Source organism: Stigmatopora argus, chromosome 10 (genome assembly GCF_051989625.1).
Source record: "Stigmatopora argus isolate UIUO_Sarg chromosome 10, RoL_Sarg_1.0, whole genome shotgun sequence".
Taxonomy (NCBI): Eukaryota; Metazoa; Chordata; class Actinopteri; order Syngnathiformes; family Syngnathidae; genus Stigmatopora; species Stigmatopora argus.
In genome coordinates this window covers 5043320-5069189 of record NC_135396.1, presented here as the reverse complement: position 1 = coordinate 5069189, position 25870 = coordinate 5043320, and the positions used below count along the sequence as shown (strand labels likewise).

General features: G+C 42.5%; 1 protein-coding gene across 1 annotated transcript; it reads right to left on the bottom strand.

The window, feature by feature from the left end:
• Positions 1 to 302: 302 nt before the first annotated feature.
• yap1 (Yes1 associated transcriptional regulator) lies at positions 303 to 25870 on the bottom strand. The gene is made up of 8 exons (XM_077611244.1): positions 25107 to 25870; positions 22165 to 22400; positions 12406 to 12524; positions 11442 to 11555; positions 5154 to 5308; positions 3565 to 3692; positions 3106 to 3218; positions 303 to 2376 (listed from the first exon to the last, which is right to left on the bottom strand). Exons 1-8 carry the CDS (start codon positions 25302 to 25304, stop codon positions 2141 to 2143), a joined length of 1299 nt encoding a protein of 432 aa, XP_077467370.1. The 5' UTR covers positions 25305 to 25870; the 3' UTR covers positions 303 to 2140.

The window sequence follows — 25870 nt, the reverse complement described above, 5'->3', positions numbered from 1 at the left end:
AACCTTACTATACATGGTCTTTATATTTTTTAGTGCAAAGGGTCTTTTTATCACAAAAAATAGCCTTACTATAAATACTCCTTTTTTAAGCAAATAAAAGCCTTATTAGACATACTGTATTTTATATTAGTGACGATACAGGTTTCAACAGTTTTAAACATTTATTAATCATGTTGCAATCCAATTTTCATAGGCCAAATTTCATTGGTCGGTAATGTTTCATTTAAACTTAACTCTCACATTTTCAAATGTGTTCGTTTCTTTAACTTATAATATAAATAAAAAAAAATCCACACAAAGCATTACCACAAAGTATATACTTTATTTCAAGCCAATTTAAACGTTTGTATAAGAAGTGATATATTTATATATATATATTTATATAATGTAACAGATTTTATGGTTCTAAAACATGCACATATCTATCAAAAAAAACAAAACAAACAGATCATCGTTGAATATGAATTCATTTCATGTGCATTTAGAAAAATTCTTAATACGAACATTTGTTGTTCTTTCACTGGTGTAATAAGTTCTACGGCTAGTCAACAAGCTAATTAATGTGACGACAGATCCGTGCTAAATTAGGCAGAAACCCAACGCCGATTTGCATCCAAACTGAAAAGCGTAGTCGTTCAATACAAAGCCCTTGTAGTGTACCACTCATTTTATTGCTTTATTAATCTCACCAACACTGTTTGCTCAACTTCAAATTCATCGATTTAAGTCAAATCAATTCTAGAAAGAGGTTCTCGCAAGGTGTGTGTAAATAGTATATAAAAACAGTTCTTTGCTCGATATAAAATGGTTCCATCAAGTTCCAAAGTTAATGCTACCGAAGGATACTGAAGGTTAGAACTCAAATCGGCGCCACGACGCGACGTAAACATCAGAAAATCGGCGAAAACTCCAAATCACAAAATCCTTAAAAATCTCAGGGTTAGTCACTCCGAACGAACGTCATTGTCCGACAACTAAAAAACAAAAAAAAAGTAAGAAATCAAAAAAATCTCTCTGGTAAACCTACTACCATTTGTTTTTCGTCTTCTCCTCGCTAGCTTATGATACATTTTGTTCATCCACAGGCCGATTAACAGATCACTGTGAAACTGGAAGCAAAATAAGTTGTCATTACAAACAAAACATCTTTGGAATCTGCCACAACAATCTTGACTGAGATCGTATCTGATTGTTTCTTAATTATTCCTCCGAAAAAAAAGAAAGAAAAACGTCGAATCTCGGTTAGCTTCGTTCTCCGCCGCCGACCCGACCTCAAACCTGCTCCGACACGTCCGAGCTGCCCCCCAAAAAGTCTTTTCGCATCTTTCAGACTTAAAATTTCTTTTTTTTCTTGTTTTTTTTCTTTTGGTATAGGAATACTTGTCGTGGAAAGACACGAGATTGCAATCGTTGCGTTAAAACAATGGTCCAAGGAGCTAAAAGAGAATCATCAATGTTTTTCTTCATGTGAAGTTTAAAAAAAAGACAAAATAATAGAAATCTAAGCTATCAAATATGTTTGTACTCTAAAAAAAAAGGTCCAAGAATACTAAACTAGGGTTAAAAGCCCATAAGACTGCAATATAGACGCTAAAAAAAATCCCTACATCCCGTTAAAAGGCGTTTAAAAATCAAGTTAAGAAAATGAGAGAGTGAAGAAAGTTGTTCGAGTTGCTCGCGTTCTTAAAACAAAAGCTGAAGGCACTTGATCTAATGACAAAAACAAAAAAAGTTTAACTTAACACGCTGGCACAGCCAAGCAGCGATGTGGTTGGCCCCCGCGGACCACCCCCCTCGGGAAAAACCTTCACCTGTCTTAAATCGGAGAGAGGGGTCCTCTTGATAGCTAGACTCCAAATCCGTATCGTTTGTCAAATACATCATTTTTGGTTCCAAACTAAAAGGCGGAAGCTAAAGCTAACCGCGGTTAGGGGGGCCGAGATGGAGCTTGGGGGAGGGGGGGACCCTTTGCGTAATTGTCTGCTCATGGGCCAGCCTTGAAGACGCAGACAAATGGAAAGAGCGAAGAGACGGAGAGAGACCAGAAGAATACTGCCACAGAGTACACAGGCGGGCTCGTGTAAAATGTCTCGTGTCGAAAGCGCCGGAAGAGGAGGACGCCGGACGGGAGGTCCCCCCTCTATAACCACGTGAGGAAGCTCTCCTTGTCGAGCTTGGTGGCCGCCAGCACCGACTCCATGTCGTTGATGATGTCGGAGCTCAGCGCCTCCTGCAGGCTGGGCATCAGCTCCTCGCCTTCCACCGCCATGCTCTCGCTCTCCAGGGTGCCCAGGTCCACGTCCGTCCCCGGGATGGCGTCCAGATAGTCGGGGAAGCGGCTGGGCTGTGTACCCATGGAGCTCGGGAGAGGGTCACCTGCGCCAACCAAAAAAAAATGGACTGTCAAATAAACAAAATATGGAAATAATTTGTGTGGTTGATCGTTTTGATGGTTGTTTGTCGCTCAGGATTTAGAGTGGCGCACGGTGATTTTAAATAACTATAACATAAAAGCATTTATCTGCTCATCTTGAAATGTATACGAGGTCACGAGTGATCACTTACGGGTTTGAATAAAACAATGAAAGCGTGCGAACCTGCCAAAAGTTAGATTTGTGATTAACTTACTATTAAAAAAACATACAGACTCCACAAAAGAAGGTCAGAAGGCGGGGAAAATGTTGGCAGTATTCCTCCCGTTTTTTTGCATTTTCTAATTTTTTTGCGTTTTTCGAATTTTGCGTGGCTGCAGTTTTACTCCCATCCACTAGTAAGCAACACGGAGCTGTCACAGACAAAGCTCAGCGCTCAGTATTCTGATGACCCGACGAAATGTAGGCAAGTAGTCATCGTGCTTGGACGCGCTTATCTTTACAAGGTTCGCGGGGGGGGGGGGGGGGTGCTGGAGCCTAGCCCAGCCAACCTGAACTGGTGGCCAGCTAATAATAAGGGTGGAACCAATTCATTTTGAAAATTCAAAAAAAAAAAAAATTTTTAACTGTGTGTCCAATAAATAAAATTATTGTGATGGCCAAATCCAAAAGAAAGATTTGATTTTGATTCCTTTTTATTTATTTATTTTTTGAAGGCACGGCGCGTCCTCACCTGTGTCCATCTCATCAACGCTGTTGAGGAAGTCGTCAGGGGTGCGAGGGACGCTGTAGCTGCTCATGCTCAAGCCGCTGTCTGTGCTCTCGTCCCTGGAGTGGTACGTCCCGCTGAGGGATAAAACAGGAAACCACTGTTAAACGTATGATATCTGCATTGTATTTTTTTTTTTTAAGTTAGGATTATCGGAAACGCCGGGGGGAAACACGGAAAGAGAGGGACAATGAAGAAAAGACATTTGACGAGCTACTCTAATTAGCAGAGGAGAAATATGTAGGCAGAGTTCGGCAGAGGCCACATGAATGAGGCTATTGTGAGTGTCGGGGGGGTTGGGGTGGGCTTTAGATGAGCTCGGCCCGTCGGCGGACTGGAACTCGTGCTCTCGGCCCACTCGGTCTTTCTCTCCACTCAGGCGAGCAAATCAAGCGGAGGAGGTAAAGTAGTTTCCCGACCAACCTGTTGAGGAATGGGTCCGAACTGTTTGCGGTCATGGTGCGGGCGTCCTGGGCCATGGGGGAGGACACGGGGTTGGTGCCGCCATCTTGCTCCATGCTGACCGGAAGCTGGTTCCTCAAAGCAAGCTCCTGTGAACCGAAAAGACCAACAATCACTCCAAATCCTAAATATTGGCTTGCTCATGGGTATTTTCAGAGCATGTTTACTGTATTTTTCAGACTATAGGTCGCACCTGAGTATAAGCCGCATCAGCCAAAGAATACACAATGAAGAGGCGGAAAAAAATATAGGTCGCACTGGAGTACAAGTCGCATTTTTGGGAGGGCAATTTTATATTTGTTAAGAAACCAAGCACGGATATACCTTAAAGCAGGGGTGTTAGACTCGGGTTGGTTCGCGGGCCGCATTAACTTCAACTCGATTTCATGTGGGCTTGACCATTTTAGATATAATATTCAGATTTTTTTTAAATAAATGTATTAAAAGAACTGGATTAAAATGCCTGAATATTCAGTTTTTTTATAGATCTAAAACAATGTTTATTTTAGCTTTTTTAATATATTTTTAGATTTTATAAAATGATTTTTGAACTAAAAACACAGAAAAAATGGATTAAAAAATTACAATTATTGATTTAAAAGGGGAAAATCAGGAAATTTAATATACATCCATACTCTTCATTTTAATTTGATCCTAAAACAGAAAGTCGGCACTCATGATTTACTTTCCCGGGCCACACAAAATGATGCAGCGGGCCAGATTTGGCCCCCGGTCCGCCACTTTGACACATGTGCCTTTAAGTAACAATAGCGAAATGGAGAACAATAGCCTTAATTAGCACTTATTAACATAACTGTTAGTCAGATGACTATAGCGTAAAAAAACATAACAGGCTTTCGGTAGTCAGAGTGAAAAAAAAAACAAGTCGGACTTGAGTTATGAGTCGCAGGTCCAGCCACTTATATTCCGGAAAATACGGACCTATGAAAACTACACAATAACCCAGTGTCCTTCTTCTGGCTCATCAAATCACGTTTAAAGCCTGTCAATGTAAAACAATCGGTGATAGCCAAGTGGGTCAACAAAGTCACTAGCGGCGCTCATTTATCCTCATCATAAAGCCATTGCGGTATCAGGACGCTGCCTTGAGTAAACTCCTGAACTGGAGGCCCGCACGTCTCCGTGAGGAGGCGCCGATGCGTCACTAGGAAGTGGTAAAACCAGCGCCGATGAGTCACGAGACTCGGTGGCTACGTGGCGTAACAACAGAGGTCGATCAAAGCCGGCTTTGGAAGTCCGAGCGAGATGAGTCAGGACTTAAAGGCTATTCCAGATGTGCTGCTGTGAAACGACAGCGTTCGCCGCTGCCCGTCCAATTGCAACAAAACATTTCTGAAAACATCTCCATGTTTCGGGGATGTTTACATGACACGCTTTTTAATTGAAAACAGAGTGAGCTTGTCGAAAGCAAAACAATCGGGGTGGGCTGCCGTGCTGTTTACTTATTGCTGGGACATTTTTAGACTTCTTTATTTGCACAAGAGATTATAATTAATGAAATGTATTATTTGAAGAGCCGAAATCCTGACCTGAGGTCTTTGTCTGAGCAGCTCCTGTTTCAGCCTCAGCCTCTCCTTCTCCATCTTCTGCAGTCGGAGTTGGTTGACACTACCGAGGGTGGCAGAGGGTAGCGGACCACTTGGCTTCACAGGTGCACTCTGGGAAATCCTCTGCTGGTTCAGCGCTGTGATAGGAGACAGGAGGGTAAGTACAGCATATTAAAATTAAATGTAGAACTCAATTAAAAGGGCGGAAAAAACAATTACTTGGTAAATGTAACTAGTTTCCATTGCATTTTATAGGCAATGCAATATTGAAAATAACTCATTCATTCCTTCATTATCTGTACCTTTATATTCCACCTTTTATCAAATATACCGTATTTTCACGACTATAAGGCGCACTTAAAAGTCTTAAATTACCTCCAAAATAGACAGGGCGCCTTATAATCCAGTGTACTTTACATATGGAAAAAATAATGTGTCATTCATTGAGGGTGCGCCTTATAATGCGGTGCGCCTTATAGTCGTGAAAATACGGTAACTTTACAAAAAGCAAAAAAAAATTGCATAATCTGGCGCCTTCCTGTGGCATTTTGCATGTTACAAAAAAAGAAAAAACTGCATTTTTGTGCAATGAGTACATGAGCAGATTAATAGTTAAACTTGCATATGAGACTAATACGATTATAAGAAAGGCATTAAACAAAAACAACTGTTGACCATGATGACACACTGCACACGTGCATCCGCCACTGCTTTAAAAATAGCCTGTAAACATAGTCAAATGATCCTCATTTCCTACTACAGGGCTGCATAAAGCCCATCTCTTCATCTCTTGGTGTGATTCAAGTTAGTGAACGGAAGCGTGCGTTCGCGTGAGGGTTCATAAGAGCAAGGCTTTCAGTGCTTGGTCATGTTTAGGGAAGAAAAAAAAACTGCACAACAGGACTTGCAAGTTCACCTCTGACGGAAAAGAAAGCTGGAGGCAAGCCAGTACAGCAGGTTGTGTCGGATAAAGGAAGTCCCGACGCTCTCGCGCTTCCAAACAAGTACAATTCCTGTAAGACCTGATCCCCTCCCACTCGCTGACTAAGACCGGTATTGTTGCCGGGCCACGTTGCATCAGTCGTGACTTATCCTCTTCATTGTGACTTATTGTTTCCGTCCAAACAAAACTGATTGGCTGTGTGTCTTTATCTCACATTGAGGCTCCTCTGATGCAATCAGCGGGACATTTTATAAGGTACATTTGCGCAATTTAACCGCACCAAGGGAACACTCAGAGCTTATTAAATTATTATGCAGTTACAGAGAAATGTTTGACTGTTGTTGATGTCTTGCCACTGACGGCGATTGACGACCAAAACACTTTGACAGGCTTTTGAATCAGTAGATATGAAGGCCTGGGAATATTTAAAATGGATATTTTGATTCAGCATGCTTAAAAAATATCTTTTGCGAGTGTGTATTATTATGAAAATATATTGTTTCTGAAACAACACCCAAAATGAGGCAATGTCAGCTATTGTTTGAATGGCTACCAGGTTACTTCTTTAAAATGACGACCAATCAGAAGCAGGTATTTGAATGAATGAATACATCAGTTTTTCACTCATTCATTTAAGGCAAGGGTGTCAGACTCAGGTTGGTTCGCGGGCCGCATTAACGTCAACTCGATCTCACATGGGCCGGACTGTTTTAGATATAATATTTAGATTTTTTTTATATAAATGGATTAAAAGCCCTGAATATTCAGTCTTCTATAGATCTAAAACAATGTTTATTTTAGCTTTTTAAAATATATTTTTAGATTTTACCAAATGATTTTTTAACTAAAAACAGAAAAATTTGATCAAAAAATGACAATTATTGATTTAAAAGGGGGTAAATCAGGAAATTTAATATACATCTATACTCTTCATTTTAATTTGATCCTAAAACAGAAAGTCGGCACTCATGATTTACTTTCTCGGGCCGCACAAAATGATGAGGCAGGCCAGATTTGGCCCCCGGGCCGCCACTTTGAAACCTATGATTTAACGTGTTCAGTCAGTATACCATGCATGTTTCTGGGATGTGGGCGGAAACCTGAGTACCCAGAGAAAACCCACACAAGCTCCTAGCTGTGAGGCCGACACGCTAACCACTAGTCCACCGTACCACCCCATCAATTTTAACAGTGAAAAAAAAGATCATGTATCAAATATGATAAATGTGGCCAATAAGTGTTACATTCAAAACATAAGATTATCCAGATGTCTGTAAAGTTTGGGCACTTTTCCCTTTAGCAATGATTCCATTCAGCGGTTAAACCAGCTTACGGCCCTCCCGGTGACAACAACGTCACAACAAAAATTGTGTTGCGTATTGGAGACACAGCTGTTCCTCAGCCACATCTTTGTTATTTTCCAGCCCCCAGGGAAGATGAGAGTGGTCCTCTAATAAACAAGCTTAGGGGTAATCTATGCATGCAAAATAGGTCATGGTTGTATTTTTATCAACGAGACAAGCAAACGCACCCGACCACAAGCGGTGTAGTAACAGTAAATGCGTGCGCTGTTTGCTTATGCGCCGGAGGGCCCGACCACAACAAAGCCCATGCAGGGGGGCTGGAGGCCCCCCTGTGCTGTCCCGCCCGCCCCCGGCATCTTCCTCATCGCCATTCAATCACTGTCTGTTTACACTCTCCCCACAGCTGAATGGAGCGCGGCCCACGGCGCTCCCTGGGAAGCACCGATGGGCCCACCGCAAACTTCCCCGCCCGACTCCCGGGCGCATCCACCCGTTGGCCTCCCGCTCTTAGCTAACCCGACGCCGCCCCCCTGGCCCCACCCGCACAGTCACGGAGCCGCCGCCTCCTCTCCACTCCCACATGCATGCAGTCATGGGAGAGAGTGCTACTTCTCTCCGCTTCTTATCTTTGCCACACACAGTGTAAGCTTCGCTCCCTCCGCCGAGTAAGGTACTAGTTTACTCGCAAATGTAGGAAAACTTTCTTTAAAAAAGAAAAACATATTAGGGATGTCCCAATTAGTGATACTTTGTATCGGTTATTTTATTGGAATCTCAAAACATATCGGATTTGCTCGCAAAATTGGATGTGATCTTGTAGTCACGCGTGTTTTTAGGCTATTGTAAATCAAACCACTGAGCAAACATGTCTGCTGAATGGAGCAACATTATTTTAAAACTATCTTTTTTTTTTTATACCCAATTCCGATCTTATGAAAATGACGTGATTGGGCCTGAATTTCGTTCACATGTCGGATCTGGGACATCTCTAAAACATATTATACTTGCACTTTGGTTGTTGTTGTTTTTTCCCCCAAGAGTCCTGTAATAAGTAATGCATTGGCCATTGTGATGATACATTTTTAACTGAATCATTCTTTTATTGATGCTAAAGTTAATTTGACCCCTCCTCCCCATGGATCATCTACCAGTGACTAAAAGGATGCCCATCAATGGCAGCCAAAAAGTTAAATGAGCAGCCAACAAAATGATGACTGCCTTCAGTGTGGACAGTGAAACTGATTAAAATACTGTGGCATCCGTTTTCAAATTCATAACACCTGACTCACTTTATTGCCAACCATATGGTGGATTCTTGTTTTGGTTCATTGGAGATGGTGACAACTCACCACTAAACAATTCCAGCTAGGTTTCGTGCAAATAAATATTTTTAAATGTAAAATATTTTGGTTAACTTTACATTCTATCAGGAGGCAATAACAACAAAAGAGTTAAGTTAAAATAAATAAATAAATATTGAATGTTGAACAAAAGTAATGTAAATAACGTGGAACGTTTTCTGACTTATTTTTTTTCTCCACTTCAATTTGTGCTGTCACCTCCCAAATATTTGGCAAAAAAAAACCTTTTCATATATCAATAATAGTGCAATAATATTAATCATCAATGTAACACAAATTCAGCTTCTTCGGCCTTCACGGAGGTAGGTCATGCTTCTATAATACTCTGCACCATGTCCTTCAAAGCCCCCCCTTTAGTGTAGAAATGACATAATAAACCAAAATAAAGGCCCGTCTCGCAGACGAAACAGTAAAGCCGAACTAGCTTAGCGAGCATGCGGCAACAATGAGAAAAATCGCCCCCGCGAACAAGCTTTGCGTGAGTGGACGAGATAGGAGCGAAGGACAGGTTCATTTCAGGGCCAGCCTGATAGCACACACAAGTGTGTGTGCATGTGTGTGTTTCAGAGGGCTTGTACTAGCAACACAAGGGGGGCCGTAGCTGCCAAGCCAAGGGAGATAAGAGACCGAGTTAATGCCGTCTGCCTTTTGTCTTCTTCACGCTCACCCGCAACACAACGAGCCAGCAACACCGGCGATATCAAGTAATCATAAACCCAGACACACACACACAGACAATAAAAAAACCATGCAAGCCCAATTTACATGTACAAAATGTTAATGCATTACTATTAAAACTAAATAAATAGTATTATAATAGATAGCTAATTAGGTTTGCAACCCCACACAACTTGTTCACAACAGCCAATAATTGTGGCCAGATCTCCCAGGTAAAATGGATTTGACCTCCAACACATCATAATTTCAGTTAATGAATTCATGATGCATCATCGTCGTTTTCCAATCATGAGGTCCGATCACAAGTCACTTGTTTATTTGTCTGTATTACATTTTTGTTTGCCAACATTAAAGTAATTTCACACGCCTCCTTTAATTTTGCAAAGAGGCACTGACTTACCGCAACTACTTTTACGGCAATTAGAGAAAAATCGGCCGCAAAACCCAATGAAAAGCCGCTTTACAACTTATATTACTGCTCCCTGACAACTTTTCAGAAGAATCGGAAGACCGTCACACGACACGTAGGCCGCATTTAACAAAGAAGCTTTGGAAGCTATCGAGGTAGCTAGTTAACGCTTTGCTGCAGAGAATACAACGTGTCCACACTGGCCTCTTTTTCCCCCCCCTCTCGACAACTCCCACTTATCTCGTCTGGATGTTCCCTCTGTTCCTCGCTCTCCTTTCTTTCTCTCAAACATTGAATCTGAGCCCCCCCATCCAACTTACTCCTGCCCCCTTTCCCCCTACACCACACACACACACACACATTTGAGTTCTTTTACTGAAAAGGTCTGCAACAGATTAAGAGTTGGAGTGCAGAATAAAGAGACCTGGCTGAGTTTCAAGTCTGTCTGGAGCGACAGCACAACGAGGCCGTGCCTTCGCTGGGCCCCACGAAAAGAAGCAGGGGGGTGTTGGATGGTGGTGTATGTGCGAAACAGCCGGCAACAGGCCCCGTTAAAGGCGCTCTGCTGCTTTTCTCCTACGAGCTTAAATTAGCTTTCATTATCAAAGCAGCTGGTCGGCGATTGGACACCTGCATGGCAGCCCGTTTCGGCGTGGAGGAATATGTTCCGCTGTGAGCAGCGTTTTAGAACTTTCTACTACAAGCTAAAGGTCTTCAAAGCAGGTATCAAATGATACCTTAACAGGAGAGACAGTACCAATTATTATGGGCATTCCATTGGGTAAAAAAAGTGGAAAAACATCAATTTTTTTTTTTTTTCTGATGGTAAATAGGGGAGACGGGTGTTCGTAAAAGCCAGTTTTTTTGTAAATAATGGCAGCCATTTTATCAACGGCTCGTGACATAATTATTTCTCGTTTTACTGTACCTATGTGTATGCAATAAGTACTCAATCAGAATTTTCTCTGCATCTTGCCTCCTGATTGGCTGAGAATACTTGTAACCTGAAATCAGCAGGCGCTAAATAATTGTGAATTTATTCCAAAAACACACTTTCCTACGCAAAAAAAAATGTTTTTACGCTTCCAACACGTTTTATGTATGGTATTTTACATTACGCTAGTAGAATTGTGGCATAAATTAACGCCAAACAAACAATGGCGTGCTGACACTACTGAAGGTGAATGCTTTTTGTTTTTTGGAGTGTTATCACAAGCACCGAGTCCTGTCACTTATCTGCTAATGCCACAGAAAAGATCCTGTCAAACTTTAGCTTGGCTAGAACAGAGAGTGGAGGGTGTGTGTGTGTGCGGTTTTTTTTAGGATTAATGGCCAACTCAGCTGTTGTTCCAACACTAAAATGGTTGACAAAAGGTTAGGTGCTGCTTTAGAGCAAGAGCAGCAAAGTGGAAAGTAGGGGGGGGCATGGAGCAGTCCAAAATAAAATCAAAGTAAGAGCGCTACAGCTGCGAGGAACTTCACGCGAAGAGTGGGGAGTTGACGTTTCTATGACGACAGCTATGACGTTTTGCATTCTGTTTACGATAAATGTCCATCTTTCACTTCGGAACTCACCGAAGCGGGGGTCGAGTCGCGGGTCCAGCCAGGAAGTGGTTTTGTTCTTGTGGTTGATGTAGTAAATTTCACCCTCTGATGTAATCGCTTGTTCCCAACCTTCAGGGAGGGGACCTGGGGGAGAGCGGACAAGGCATATGACGTAACTCCCCCTAATCATCTTTAAATTGACCTTTTGCTGGCTTGTGTACTGACTGCAGATTGGCTGCCCAGGAATTGGACAGCTGTAGCTGAAATTGAAAAAAATTAAAACTCTCCCATCCCAGATTTGTTCCTATTGTTTTTTTTCATCCGCCATCAACAAAAGCAGATTTTGCCACCAGCCGCATTTTGAAAAGACGTAATACGTAAGACGGGGAGCACGCCGCTGCGAAAAACATGTCAGACAGGACCCGTCACGTTCTACCTTGGTCTCGACTCACCCGAGGCAAATTCCAAGCTGTGCCAAGTCCTGCGAGCTAAACCGAGCCACGCTGACGTGTAGCGACTAGCATAAAGTACAGATAAGCCCAGGCTGTAGTAATCATGTGCATTTAAAGATGCAGAGAAATCTACTCAACCCACGCCTGTAAAAACCACATCTTCCATTTGAATCTTTCCGAGCTATACCAAGCACCGATTAAATTTTGGGATTGACAAATCTGTATTAAAGTAATTAACGTCTTTGACTAAACCGCAGATGTGCTAAGCACATATCAAATGTGCAGCACATAAATAAAAGTTTAAAAAAAATGTATTTTGCATAAACTTCTACAGCTAATAAAGTTGCTCACCCAACATGACGAATGTAATTATTTTAGTTGTGATTTGATTTTCTCTTTTTTCTGCAAGGTTTGTTTCAATAGCGTCAATGTAAGAAAAATAAGTCGCAAGCCCAGCTAGTCAATTCATTGTAACAGTTCAAATAACATATTTGGCACAGAAATATTTTTAAAAAACCTGGAAATTCAAACTAATAACATACCACTGGCCGGGTTCATCAAGTTCTGCTGCTGAACTGGCACAGAGCTGGGCGGCGGAGCCTGGTTCATCTGGAGCAAGGCCTTGCGGGGGTCCTGCCAAGTGGTGGTCTGATCAATGTGGCTGCAAAAAGACAAAAAGATAAGACAATCAGTTTGGGGAGAGTTCAAAGTGGAGGTCGGACACGTGCGGGAACCGATGAGTCAGTCGGACGGAGAGCTTTCAACAGGACAATGGGAGCCGTTCGGCAAGCTTCCAAAATCAACTTACGTACGGCTGGAAAACATGTCTGCAGTCAATTCTGGGGAAATCGGTACAATGGAGAAAAGCGGACCATTCGTAGGCGACTACTTCAACTGGAAACAGTGAATGGTTACGTTTCAGTGCCATGGATGGTCAATCTATTTGAACTGGGATGGGCTGGTCAAATGGATTGGATGTGTATCGCCGTCAATGGCAGATGATGAGTTAAACTTTTACAAACTTGAAATTCACACGAGAGCAGTCTTAAGCATTCCTGCTAAGACATACTGCACGTACTGCAGGGATGTCAAACCCACGGCCCAGGGGGTCAAATCTGGCCCAGCACATCATTTTGTGTGGTCTGCATAATTGTAAATGCTCCTTCCGATTGATCACAATGTTTTGCTCAAAATCTGATCAATTCAAAATTGCGGCTGCAAATTTTGCCATGTTTGGATGAATCAGACTTTAATTCTTTGGTCGCTTTCAGATGTACGTGCAATTAAAATAATGTAGGGTCTAAATTAGTGAGTTAACTTGTTAGTGTTTTGGGTCTTGCCACTCCAGTTAGAAAACAGAAATGACCGTGTTATTTTTATTGGCAATATTACTGATAGCAGGGTATTTTGCCCACTTTGTCCATGATGCGAATTTTCCATCGTTGGATTATATACATATATTTTTATTTTTTTTATTTCAAACCTGGTGTAAGTGCTTGCTTGGCCGGAGTAGAAAAAGGTATGCGTGGCCTCAGGTGAGGCGCGGCCGTCTACAGGCTTTGAAAACAACAAGTGAAGGGCGGAATAATGTTGCTGCATCTATTTCACGGCTCCTCTCTGCCTGGCAGTGTGGGGGGAGCCGTAGGGGCTTTAGGAGGGGTTGCAGTGGGTGTCGGGGGGTATTGTGTCGCACGGAGTCTGTGAAGGCATTGATAATTAGTGCTTTGTTGGTACTTGTTGCTTGATTAAGATGGAAAGCTAATACAGGAAGCCCTCCTCTCCGGAGCGGGACCCTCGCTATAGAGGGAGGGTCAGTCCCAGGGCTCAACGCAGGGGGTCCTTCTTTTTTTTTCCCCCTTTCCTGGAAGCCCCCTCGGACACTGTGGAGTGTCAGCGGCTTTAACAATCTGGCGCCACATTTACAAAGCTTTCACCTGCTTGACAAAAGCGCAGACTGAGCTACGACCTAAAACCCCACACCATTCATGGTCTTTTTTTTTTGGTGGGACCCCCATCCGTTCAAACCAAAAATACGGAAGATTGTTTACAACAGGGAAGCAATTTGTGTTTACAACATGGCCGGCGAGCTAAACGACCGATTCCCTAACCAAGCAGCAAACTGGTCTGGGAATTTTGGGGGGATTTTTACCGCCCAGTTCCTGTGATTGCAACATGACCGACTACCTTAAACCAACCAACTAACTTCTATCCAAGCACCCACTTGGTTGGGGAATCTTTTTTAAGGATGCAACTTGTGTCTTGAAAACATGCCCTCCTAACTGATTAACCCAGCACTCACTCAAAATTGTCAAACTAAAAATGTAGTTTGGCATCCACATTTAACATTTAACAGCGCTCTTCATTAAGTGAAATTTAAAATGTTAAAAAAGGCCTTTAAAGAGCACTTGGGAAAAAAATATTGCAAAACTACACAGCCAACCTCAACCCCCCAAAAATCTGTAATTCTTAGAATATTAAAAAATTAATCCATTTAAGAATTTATAAGACCTCACGTGCGCCCTATTTTACCGATTAGATAACTCAATTCATAGCTGTCTTAGCTTGACTTGTTCATTGGCTACCTTTGACAGCTATAGAAAGTCAATCTATTCGGACTGGGAAGACCAGCCCCTCCCAGTTCAAATAGATTGGACGTCATTTCCCTCAGCGAAACTGAAACATGATCAATTTATTGCTTACCCCGGTTTGAAAATAAAAACTCAAACGTCATCAGATTGTTAGTTTTTACTCTAGCCGTAATCCCAACCTGCCCATCGAGCCCTCGGTCCCAGGGGACCAGAGAGCGAGAGCGAGAGGGCCTGACTCAGCACTCCTCCTCTGGCCTCCCGGCCCAACCCCTACCACCCTCCGCTGCACAATGCAACCCATTTTGAAGCCCCCCTCTTGTTTATGCTTTACTGATCAAAGGAGCTGCCAAATCCCTGGCCCCCCTCCCTCTCGCGGCCCCCACTCACACACATATACACAGAGCAAAGCAAGCAAAGTAGCTGGACATGCTCAGACTGAAGGGGCCCCCTTGAGAAAAAGGGGTCACCGGGAGCGGGGTGAGACAACTGTCCAATGGAGAAATGGGTTGAAAGAGGGGCAAAAACATCCACGGATGCTTTTTACCCCGTGTAACGTGATTGGCTGCCTGAGTTGCCTGGGTCCCGTTATAGTCTGCCCTGCCACCCCTTTTCTCATTAGGGAAACTATGACATTTATTATAACGGGGAAAGAATGCGGTGAAGCGCCGGGGTGACAAAATGAAGCTTTGATGATTAACTACAATTATTTATGCTTTTCCATTCTTTTACGCTCCGTTTAAATGTCGGTGTGGCTTATGTGGGCCTTCTGCATGATTTTTATTGGGCTGAACATAATGAAATCCCACTACTTTAAAATATTATAAAAATTATAGTTATAGATTATATGTATAAAAAGTTAATTGTTATAAGAAATTGCAAAAAAACTGCTTTATTTACCCTAAATACATTTCAAAGATTGTCGTTTTTGTTATTTAAAAATATTTTGTCAATGTGAAATCAAATTGAATGGTATTGGTCATGTGATTCTAGATTCTTAAAAAAAAATAAAAAAAATATTCAGGGTAAAACCAGGTCAAGAGACATTTTTTCCAGTTTTAAATTCTAAATGTATCTAAATGTTTTGGGTTAATCTTTTGCTTTGTTTTTTGTTTTTTTGCATTTTAAATTATTTTAAATACAAAACTTAGCTTAATGGTGTTGGTTGGGATTTTTTTGTTACAATTTTCTAAAATATTTTTTACAAGATATTACACATTTTACAAAATAAGACTTTTTTTAAACTACACACTTGTCATATGCTTCCAAACTAAGATCCAATCAAATTTTCTCTTTTTCTTCTTTTATTGACCTTCAGATCAAGTCACTTGTCATCTAAATTGACAAAAAAGTTGATGATCAAAGGAATAAGCAATCAAATCCAATCTTTTCCGCCTCACAGTCTGTATTCAAAACATTTGGTAAACCGGAGAGCAGGTCAATGAGTTACAAGCTCCCGGTAATTCATCACCGGGCTGTAAATCTAAAAGATTATTCATTCAACCAGCCCGATATGGATCGAACTGCTTCCGGCAAGCCAAAAGGCAAGGCAGGAAAAACGTGGGAGCAACTGTCGGGGTGTGGACGACGCACCAGTTGCTGTGAGGATTTGATCTTCAAACCCAGACAGCGGTCGCAACTGTTCAATGTTTTCTCAGTCTTTACCTGAATAAGGTGGGGGACGGCACACTTTCCCTGACCTCTGTTGCCCTGGGGAAAAACCACCAAACGGCAGGTTGCTGCCTAACTAATCAATTTTAGCTTCAACGTGTCAAGCTTAGCCTAGTTTGATCGCTACTTTCCTTTGAGGGTAATCTTGTTCAAAATCGATTGTAAATACTACATTAACTTGAATAAAAGGTTTCGGATTGGTGGCTAACTTGAGGTATTTTGATGCGGATATGCTGACAAACACAGCGCTAATCACGTGTAAGCAGATTTACTTTAGGCAGGGGATAAGATCCCGGCGTTGTGCTATTTGTGTCCGCTCAAACGGCTGCTTGTTTTTGAAAAAGCAGGCGTGGAGAATGAAGTAGTGATTTTTATCCCATGGGCTGCCATGTCCTATTATTTATTTATTTATTTCAGCGATTATGGTTGCATTGGGTTAGGGTTGCTTTTCTCGGCTGAGTCGAAAGCAATGACTCTTGTTTTGCCCGTAATCTTGGCGTGTCCGTGACGGATAGCCCACTTATCAAGGTAGCGTTTATTGAGTGTTATTTATAATGTCCTGCTGAGGAGGCTGACAGATTGTTTTCATTGAGGCTATCTGTAACTTACTCTGTTGCTCATAGCGACCGAATCATAAGGATACAAAACAATGGTCAGGTCTGTGAGTCGAATGCCCAAACGTGAATTTTGGTCAAGAAAAATACTCTGTTCGGAGATCACAAGATGTCCGAATCTGCTCCCAATGTTGGGGTACGTGCTCGGAAGGTGGTCGAAGCCGCTGACTAAAGAGTCCACTGAGGGGGGCAGATGTAATCAGGCCCCTAAGATGGGGATGACCACCTCGGCTCTGGTTTGACCAGGGATGCCTGGTTGGCTCTCTATCAGCAGGACATCATCAAGAGAGATTATTGGGGCAACCTACGTGACCCCATTGTGGCTTTAAGTTTCCCTTTGAAGAGGCGTTTGTTTCGACAAGATGTTCTAAAAAGTGGGGAGTGTGGAGCTTTGGACACTGCCATTTTTCTCACAAAACACGGGTTTGTGTTAGCTTAATAAGTTGTCTCAAGGAACCCCTTACGGGAAATGAATGAATATATACTGGTTCATCCAATTTTGTTTTTCTACGGAAAAAGTAAGAATATTTATTTCCCACGAAGTTTAACTGAGAGGGCTAGTCAACAGTACTAAAAAAATTATGATTCCCTAACTGGAAAAGAGTCAATCTTTGGGTAACTTTGACCCCTGGTCCCACCTGAGTGGACCCACTTCCCAGCCAGGCCAGAGATGCGCCCAACTCACAGTAGAGGTATTGATGTCTGGGACAGAGGTGTCACATCAAGACTCTGGTAAACATGGTGCTCGACTTTCTCACAGTCCCATTTGTGTGCTGAGCTGACAGGCCCCCCAGTTGAACAGGAAGGGTCTTGTCTGTGTGTGTGGTCAATAAAGCAAAAGTTTGTCAAACACAAAGTTAGTCCAAATGAGTTCTTCACACAGGCCCGCGATGCCGACTTCCCGAGCGCCGTTTGGGCGGCCGCGGGGTCTTTACCATCGGGGTGAAATCCGATTACTGGCTCGCTATGTCGCTAATCTTGAAAGTTTTACGTAGAAAAATGACATTTTAACATTTAAAAAATTTGTTTCAATTTTGAAGATTATTACGATTTTCATCTAAATTGTCACAATAATTGCCACGGTAGAGCAGCTTCACACGACCCTTCCAATACCGAACTAATCAACCGTTTTAATTTGTCTTTTGAAAATCAAACAACTAACTAATAATTAAATGCGACTCCTTGTGATGCCCCACAACAAAACAAGGGGACGCGGGAAAAGTCGGCCCTTCCCAAGTGTTTAAAATCCAATTGGGCGAAAACAAAAGCAGCCATCAACGCACTGCCGGACAATAACCACCCTCCCCCCGCCAAAGAAGCTTAGTTCCAACTTCCCACGGACTAAAAGCTCATTGAAAGCTGCATTTAATAAGCGTCCGGAAACAGTGATTACACCTCCTAGTTGGCCGGTGTGTCTAAATTAGAAACCTTCATTAGTTTATGACCCGGCCCCTTCACTCCGACCCACCCCGCCCCCCTTCCCACCCCAGTCAACCAGCACTAAGCAAGGTGACCCAACCTCCCTGCTGCCATAAATCAAAGGCCACAGCTAAGTGCTGGAAGAAAGAGGAGGAAAGGTCAACAGACTTTGTTGATGTTGGAGCGCTCTTTAAATTGGAGGTGTTTTCCTTTCTCATGCAACAATTGTGCAACTCTAGCCACAGCCTAATTGCTCTTGGAGGCCTTGCTCCAATTACCCTGTATTTATAATCTGCCATTTAGATTACAATGTAACAAAAAGAAGCCGCAATCTTCTCCATTTTTTTTTAGCATCGGCAGCGTTATACACCCAATCTACTGTAGTGTGTTCTTTGGCTGGTCCAAAAAACACGGTACTCACTTACATAGGACATGGCTGATTACAGAGATAAATCTATTATTTTCTTGGTTTTTTTTTTTTTTTCCGAAAGATTTTTTGCAATAATATCCAGTCAAAAAGTGAGTCAGCTAGTATTTTAGGAAAGCCCACAGTGTGAATAAAGATCACTATTTCAGCAGCAGGACAAAAGAACCCCCCCTGATTTTCTGCTCGTCTCCACACGGCTGCCATTTAACTCTGCCGGCACAAAAGAAGGCCCGTCACAGCGCGTCGGCTCTCTATTGATGTCGCCGCTCTTAAAGGACGTCGGCGTCCGTGGGGTGGCCGCCACTCTTAGGCCCATCACCCACCACGCCGCCTTCCTATGGCGCGCTCATAAACAACTGCCGAGGGAATTCCGGATTGATACGGGGACAACTGACGGAAACGTGAGCCGAAGTGCTGCTCGCCCCCTTCTTCGCTGCTCGGCCTCGACGCTCGGGTGTCGGAGTCAGCCCGTTTAAAAATAGGGGAGTGTCTTTTCTAGCAGAGGCAGCCGAAGGCCGTCTGTGCTAAGGATCGAGTGTCGGCGGTGTGACGTGTGATTTTCTTTTGCTTGTTTTTCAAGACATCACTGTGGATATAGTCGTTTTTTTTTCGATGTTAGCGTTGTATTTTTTCCTTTCCGGTTTTCTGTTTAATAAAAGGAATTGACAGGTGCTACCAAGATTTTCCACTAGACCACATGTGTCAAAGTGACGGCCCGGGGGTCAAATCCGGGGGCCCGGAAAGTAAATCATGAGTGCCGACTTACTGTTTTAGGATCAAATTAAAATGGAGTATAGATGTATATTAGATTTCCTGATTTTCCCCCTTTTAAATCAATAATTGTAATTTTTTAATTTTTTTTTTCTGTTTTTAGTTCAAAAATCATTTTGTAAAATCTAAAAATATATAAAAAGGCTAAAATAAACAGTTTTAGATCTATAAAAACTGAATATTCAGGGCTTTTAATCCATTTATAAAAAAAAATCTAAATATTATATCTAAAATGGTCCGGCCCACATGAAATCAAGTTGACGCTAAAGCGGCCCGCGAACCAACCCGAGTCTGACACCCTTGAGCTAGACCAAATCTTTCTACTAGAATAGTGTTTGTTAAAATATTGGCCCGCTATTGACGGTGCTAGACGTCCATTTTATTTTGACTGTGTGTCTGTGTGTTTTCATTCGCCCCTCCCAGTCAAAATTAATTGGACATCTAACGCCGTCAGTGGCACTCAAATACGGGCAGTCAAAGCCAATGCAGAATTGCACATCTGTTACTGTCAATGGCAAGAAAAACATGCATTTTTACATATAGTTTCTCCTTTCAATTAAGGTCGATGAAAATGAGATGGTGCTGACACCAAAAAAACACAAAAAACAACCAATTGCTGATGTCTAACAAACACGCACAAATTTGAGTCCTATAGAAACCAATAATGCAACCACCAGCTTTTATCCGACTGGAACCCTTATTTATCTCGCCAAATTGAATAATGATCAGTTTCTTAACAACATCAGCCGTCCTGGGAGAGTCTGCAAAACACTACCCCCCACCATCTTCAAGACACAAATTTCTTTGAAAGGCTACAGATGTGGTCCAGATGTGAACGCTTCCCACATCTGGCAGCAAAATCTCGCTTTTGATCCTTTATAAGTCGGAGTTTTGTGTTTGTGTAGTCACTTTTTTGGTTGAATTTGTTGCACCAGAGATAGAAAAGTGCCAAGCTCTGGCGTCAAAATGAGATGTTCCAGAATCATGATGTAACAGCGAGGCGGTAGGTCACTCGCATTAAAAATTACGTCCTTTGAGAGGTATTTAGAAGTGACGGAGTTTCTGAGGAAGGGAAACATTAGCGTAATGTAACAAGATGGTTGTGTATTTTCCAAAACAGGGTTGCATGTGTTCAAGATTATAGTCAGATTTTTATGACAATCGCTTTGTTTTTGTTCTCTGGGACAAACCCAATGATGGGGCCAATTGGTTTAAAGTCCCACAGTTAATAATAGTCTGAGGTTGCCCAAATGTGGAGCACTTTTATCAAATTTTGACAGCAATGGACATTTAAAAAAATGTGGTTTGTTGGATAAACCGATGATGCCTCAAGACAACATTTCACATTTTTATAAGAATGCAATTGGGTAGAAAAAAAGTGTTCTTAAGATTTTTGTAATAGCTACAAAGCAACAAAATAATCAAGATCGACAGGGATATTGTCAAAAGAAACAAATAAGTATGGTTTTGGAAGCAAATAAAGTAACAAGGTATCGGTCGGTACTCCAAATCAGGTGACCTAGACTCGTACTTGAGTGCAAAAATATTTGATCGAAACAGCCCTAGTTTAAAAACGTTGTGATTTTCTTCTCAATATGACTTTTGCAAAATTATTATTTATTATGGGCAACCTGGCGGCTGAATGATTAGCACGTCAGCCGCACAGTTCTTGGGTCGTGAGTTCAATCCCAGGTAGGTCCTCCTGTGTTTGCATGTTCTCCCTGAGCTGGTGTGGGTTTTTCCCGGGTACTCCGGTTTCCTCTCACATTCCAAAAACATGCGTGGTAGGCTGTACACTCTAAATTGCCCCAAGGTATGAGTGTGAGCGTGAATGGTTGTCTCCTCGTGCCATGCGAATGGCTGGCCACCAATCAGGTTGTCCGGTTTAAAGTGACATCCGTGAATCTTGACTTAATCCGCTACCTCTCCGACGGCGAGCGGTGTCCAGATACGCAGGTAAGCAAACGTTGCTGACAGAGTGGTATCCGCCGAGACCACCACAGTGGACCTTTTGTCTCCGCGGCGAAACCCGAGGAACGCTATGCTAACGGCCCGTCTTGTTTGCTGGCAAAATTTAATAACCCACAATTACGTGCATGCGGGAAAACCGTCTGGCATTGTGCGCCATAGCGAGCCTGCAAATGACCGTTAGCATAATGTACAAAATCAGTTGCATTTGACCTTAAGCTGGCAAAGCCATTTTTATGTTTTTGACAATTTTGAGAGTGATTTGTGTTGCTGGAATAGTTCATAACCAAACGCTATATCTAAAAGATTAAGTATAGATGGATCGAAGGGTGTAAATCATATATCCATATTTGGACAAGACACCCAGTGAAATATAATCATTCACTGCCAGCCAGTCCATTTAAAAAGGATTTGACATACTTAAATATCAAAATCAAGAGCAAGGCCTTTTTGGTATATTAAACAGTTACGCTGTCTATACTTTCTAAAATAAATGTAAAAATAGATGATATTAAATAACAGCATACCTACCTCCTGGGAGTGGTGTAGACAAACTTATAACCCCAATTACTCCTCCCTTTTTTTTGCTTTGGGCAAATTTTAAAGCAACGTAATATGACTGTGACGCAAGTTATGGTAAAGCCAAAGATGGATAAAAAAAATTATATACCAGTTGTTGCTGGTAGCCCTTGACTCAATCATTTCCACAGACAGTTACAAAAATAAAATATATTTTCACTTGGAAAGCTGGTATTGAGTCATAATGTCAAATTGTTTTTTGTGTGACTAAAGCATAAAGCTTTTCAAGTTAAAATAAAGCCAGTAATGGAGAGTTGACGTTCTTACTTGAGGAAGTATCTCTGGCCCGAGGCCGTCTTGGCCATCTCCCACCCCGGTGGCAGCGGCACGTCGTCGGGGATCTCATACGAAGACTGTCTCAGGTGCTGGGGGGAGGCGCCCGGCGGCGGCATCCCGGACAGGGATCCCCCAGAGATGGCGCCCATCTGCAGGGAGGCGGGCGACGAGTGGGCGCGCACGTGGTGCGGAGTGAGCGTGCCGCCGCTGCCCACGTCTGTGCTAGCCTGCCAACGAGGTCCAGTAAGTGAACTTCCAGTATCACCAATTTGTTTCCTTTATTTAACAAAATGTAGAACGAGTACGACTAGTAGTTGGAATCACTTCCTAAGTAGGGTTTAAATCACCAATTTCATGATGATACAACACAGTGGAAACCTCTACTTATAAAATTAACTGGTTTCGGAATTTGAAGGAATTTTTTCGGAAGTAATTGCATATTACATGTAAATGCCCTAATCTATTCCAAGATCTTTTAAAAAAATAGCAAAGAATACCGGGCGGCCCGGCGGATGAGTGGTTAGCGCGTCTGCCTTACAGTGGGGGACCTGGGTTCAAATCCAGCTCCGTCCACCCGTGTGGAGTTTGCATGTTCTGCGTGGGTTTTCTCCGGGTACTCCGGTTTCCTCCCACATTCCAAATACATGCATGGTAGACTGATTGGACACTCTAGATTGCCCCTAGGTATGAGTGTGAGCATGAATGGTTGTTTGTCTCCTTGTGGCCTGTGAAGTCAGCTGGGATAGGCTCCAGCACCCCCGCAACCCAAGTGAGGATAAAGCGGTTCAGAAAATGTGACGAGATGTGCAAAGCGTACCAACTCAGAACCAAATATGTCTCAAAAAGTAAAAGGAAATGATTTATTAAACCATTACAATTATTTCTCTCGTATTCCTTTATGATATCCCATTTTCATAAATAAATACATTTTATCATCTCCTCTTTTACTTCGATTGATAAGTTCTTTTGACTCGCCATGGGAATCACTTTTTTGGGGCCTCATGATGATTAACCAAGAATAAAGGTGAATTGAGCACGCTGTAAAAACTCACCATACAATGGTAAGTGTCCTTTACGCGTGACAGAACTCCTTGACGAGGCGTACGAGGGTTAAAGGCACACCAAAAGCATCATGGAGAGTCGGCACACACCTAGCCAAGCGGAGTGTTTGGAGCCAGTGGAAGAGCAACTCTATTGCGCCAATTTCAAAATAAAATACAGGAAGCTACAACTGTATTTACGTTTCGGCAGTGATTGAATTTCTTAGATTTTGCATTTGCTAACATGAATTTCTTTCATATCAAGAGACAGAATTTTCCCCATTGAGGCGTTTCGTAACATTATTTTTTCATATGTCGAGATGTTCATAAGTAGAGGTACCACTGTATTGATTTTTTTAACAACAATATTTGCGGATATTACAAAGTCTGCTACAATTATATTTATTACAAGGATTTTCTTACACCCCTTTTTCCTTGTACAGTTCAACAGTATTTCCAATCAAAGCATTTAAAAATACATATAGATTTGGAATATTTACGTACATTTGCATAGACGTTACAGTATGTTGCAACCAACTTTTTATGGAATGAATCGTGTTGTTGACGAGTGGCCTTCAGTGCTACTGTATCCACCAAAGTATTCTTTTTAAATTGCTTGGTTTAAAAAGTTTAGAAACCGCTGCTCTTTGGAATGTCAACTATTTCAACTGATGTATAGAAGTTTTTGATGTTTGACAGCTAAGAATTTGCAAACTTTGTGATGATGTCACCACGCATCTAATTATCTAAATGCGTGACGACTCAGTGGCCATGTTGTCGGCGACAAATGTCTAGTTCCATTCAAAAAAGTACTTTCATTTCACCAACCAAGTTAAGCGGGGGGGATCGTTGGCACTGATTTACCATTTTTGTTTGACAGTATCGGATTTAGCATCTCAGGCTGCGTACACACTAGAGACAACTTTTGTATGTAATATTTCACCTTCATAAAATGCCATTTTGTAACACTGATAACATGTCAAAGTTTTTGCAACATTTCATTTAAGTTTGGTAGTGGAGTGCAATTTGTAATATTCTCCATGTAGACTTTTTTGAGAGCTTTTTTTTTACATTTGTACCATCTCCTATTCATAAATTGGCAGTATAAAAAGATCCACGCCCTTTTAATTGTATCGCCTTGAAAATGTTATGACACAAGACGACGCATTTCTTCAGCCCTGACAAGAAACCACGTTTTGATCTAGCACAAAATGGTTAGATTGTATGTTGGGTGGACCCAAATGACCTCCCAGCAGCGTATCTCTATTTTTAAAATACGATAAAACGGCAGTGGCAACTTTTTTTCCGACATTCTTTATGTTTTAATTGCAACTTTATATCTATATTGGGAGGTTGTCTGTGTAGAATAGTAGGCCCTGCAAGGAACGGAAAGGAACAGAAAGGAAGTGGGGGGGCTGGCAGAGAGGGATGGAGGAGGAAAGAGGGAGGGTAGAATGGGGTTGGAGTCGGGGGAGGGGGGAATCACGCATGCGCAATGTTCCACCAACTTCCAAAGGGGAGCAGCAACAGTTGTGGGTTTAAGGGTGGGGGAGGAAAATGGGCACAAACAGGGCAAAAATGGGGATTTGTATCCTGCAAATTAGCTATAAATTGCGTTGGAAAAAACACTTTTTTAGCATTACTTCAGAAAATGGCAAGGGATTGTTGTTCATAGGAATAGATCCATTTTGGTTGATTTGTTAGTTTTTCGACAGATTTACACCTAAACATCAAGTTGGATGGTTATGTAGACATTAATGGGATAGATGCAATTTGAGGAGGGGGTAAAGTAGGTTAAAGGGGTCGAGGGGGGAGTGGGGATGGGCCTGCTGTCTGGATCGGAACCCAGCCGAGCCGAATTTCGGAGGCCCCCGGGGGCGGACGACGACTTACTTGTCTGGAGTGGGATTTGGGCTCGGGTGGTTTGAAGAAGGAGTCGGGCAGCTTTCTCATCCTCATAGGCAGGGAGGTGGCCATGTTATTTTGGGGGTTCATCACGGCGTTGAACAGAGCCTCCAGGTCTGTCTCCGAGTCGCCCCGGACGTGGACGACTTGGTGTCCGGCCGGAGGGTTGTTCTGGCTCGGATCCATCTGCCCCGAAAAGTCGAACAAAAGTTGTGGAGGAAAAAAAAACAAACCCCCGAAAGAAGGGGAAAAAAATCGACTCCCGGATTTGTTTTCCTTGGATTTTCACGCAGCAGGAAATGTGCAAGAATGTCGACAGCGTTTAGTCAAAGTTGTCCCGGCTCATCCTAAACTTTTGCCCCGACAAAAAAAGTTGTTAGTTAGCTGTCGAAGTGTGCACAGGACGTCGAAGCTTTGCGGTTGTTTCTTGCGGGCATTCTCCAGGAGACAACAAAGCGCATATCTGGAACTCTTGCCGTCCGTCCTTCGTCCCGAACCAGAACTTTTCCAACCTTAGAAACTCAACAAAATGTCGAACGACGAGCAGCGAGGAAAAACAACAACGAGTCCCGCTAAAGTTGTAGTTTGGGCCAGAATGGAGCACTCTGATTGCTGGCAGGATAAATCTCCGCTGCTCACTTTGGAAGAGGGAGACAGAGGGGGGGGAGAAAAAGTTTCGCCCCAGTCGAGTCTAAACTTTGGGCAGGACATTAAACTTTATGACTCATGGGACGGCTGCTCCAGGGGCGGAG

Coding starts and splice junctions, on each gene's coding strand:
- yap1 (XM_077611244.1), bottom strand. CDS start 25,304: ATGGATCCGAGCCAGAACAACCCTCCGGCCGGACACCAAGTCGTCCAC. Junction 22,401..25,106: donor CCAAATCCCACTCCAGACAA/GTAAGTCGTCGT, acceptor CCTCGTTGGCAG/GCTAGCACAGACGTGGGCAG. Junction 3,219..3,564: donor TCGGACCCATTCCTCAACAG/GTTGGTCGGGAA, acceptor TTTATCCCTCAG/CGGGACGTACCACTCCAGGG.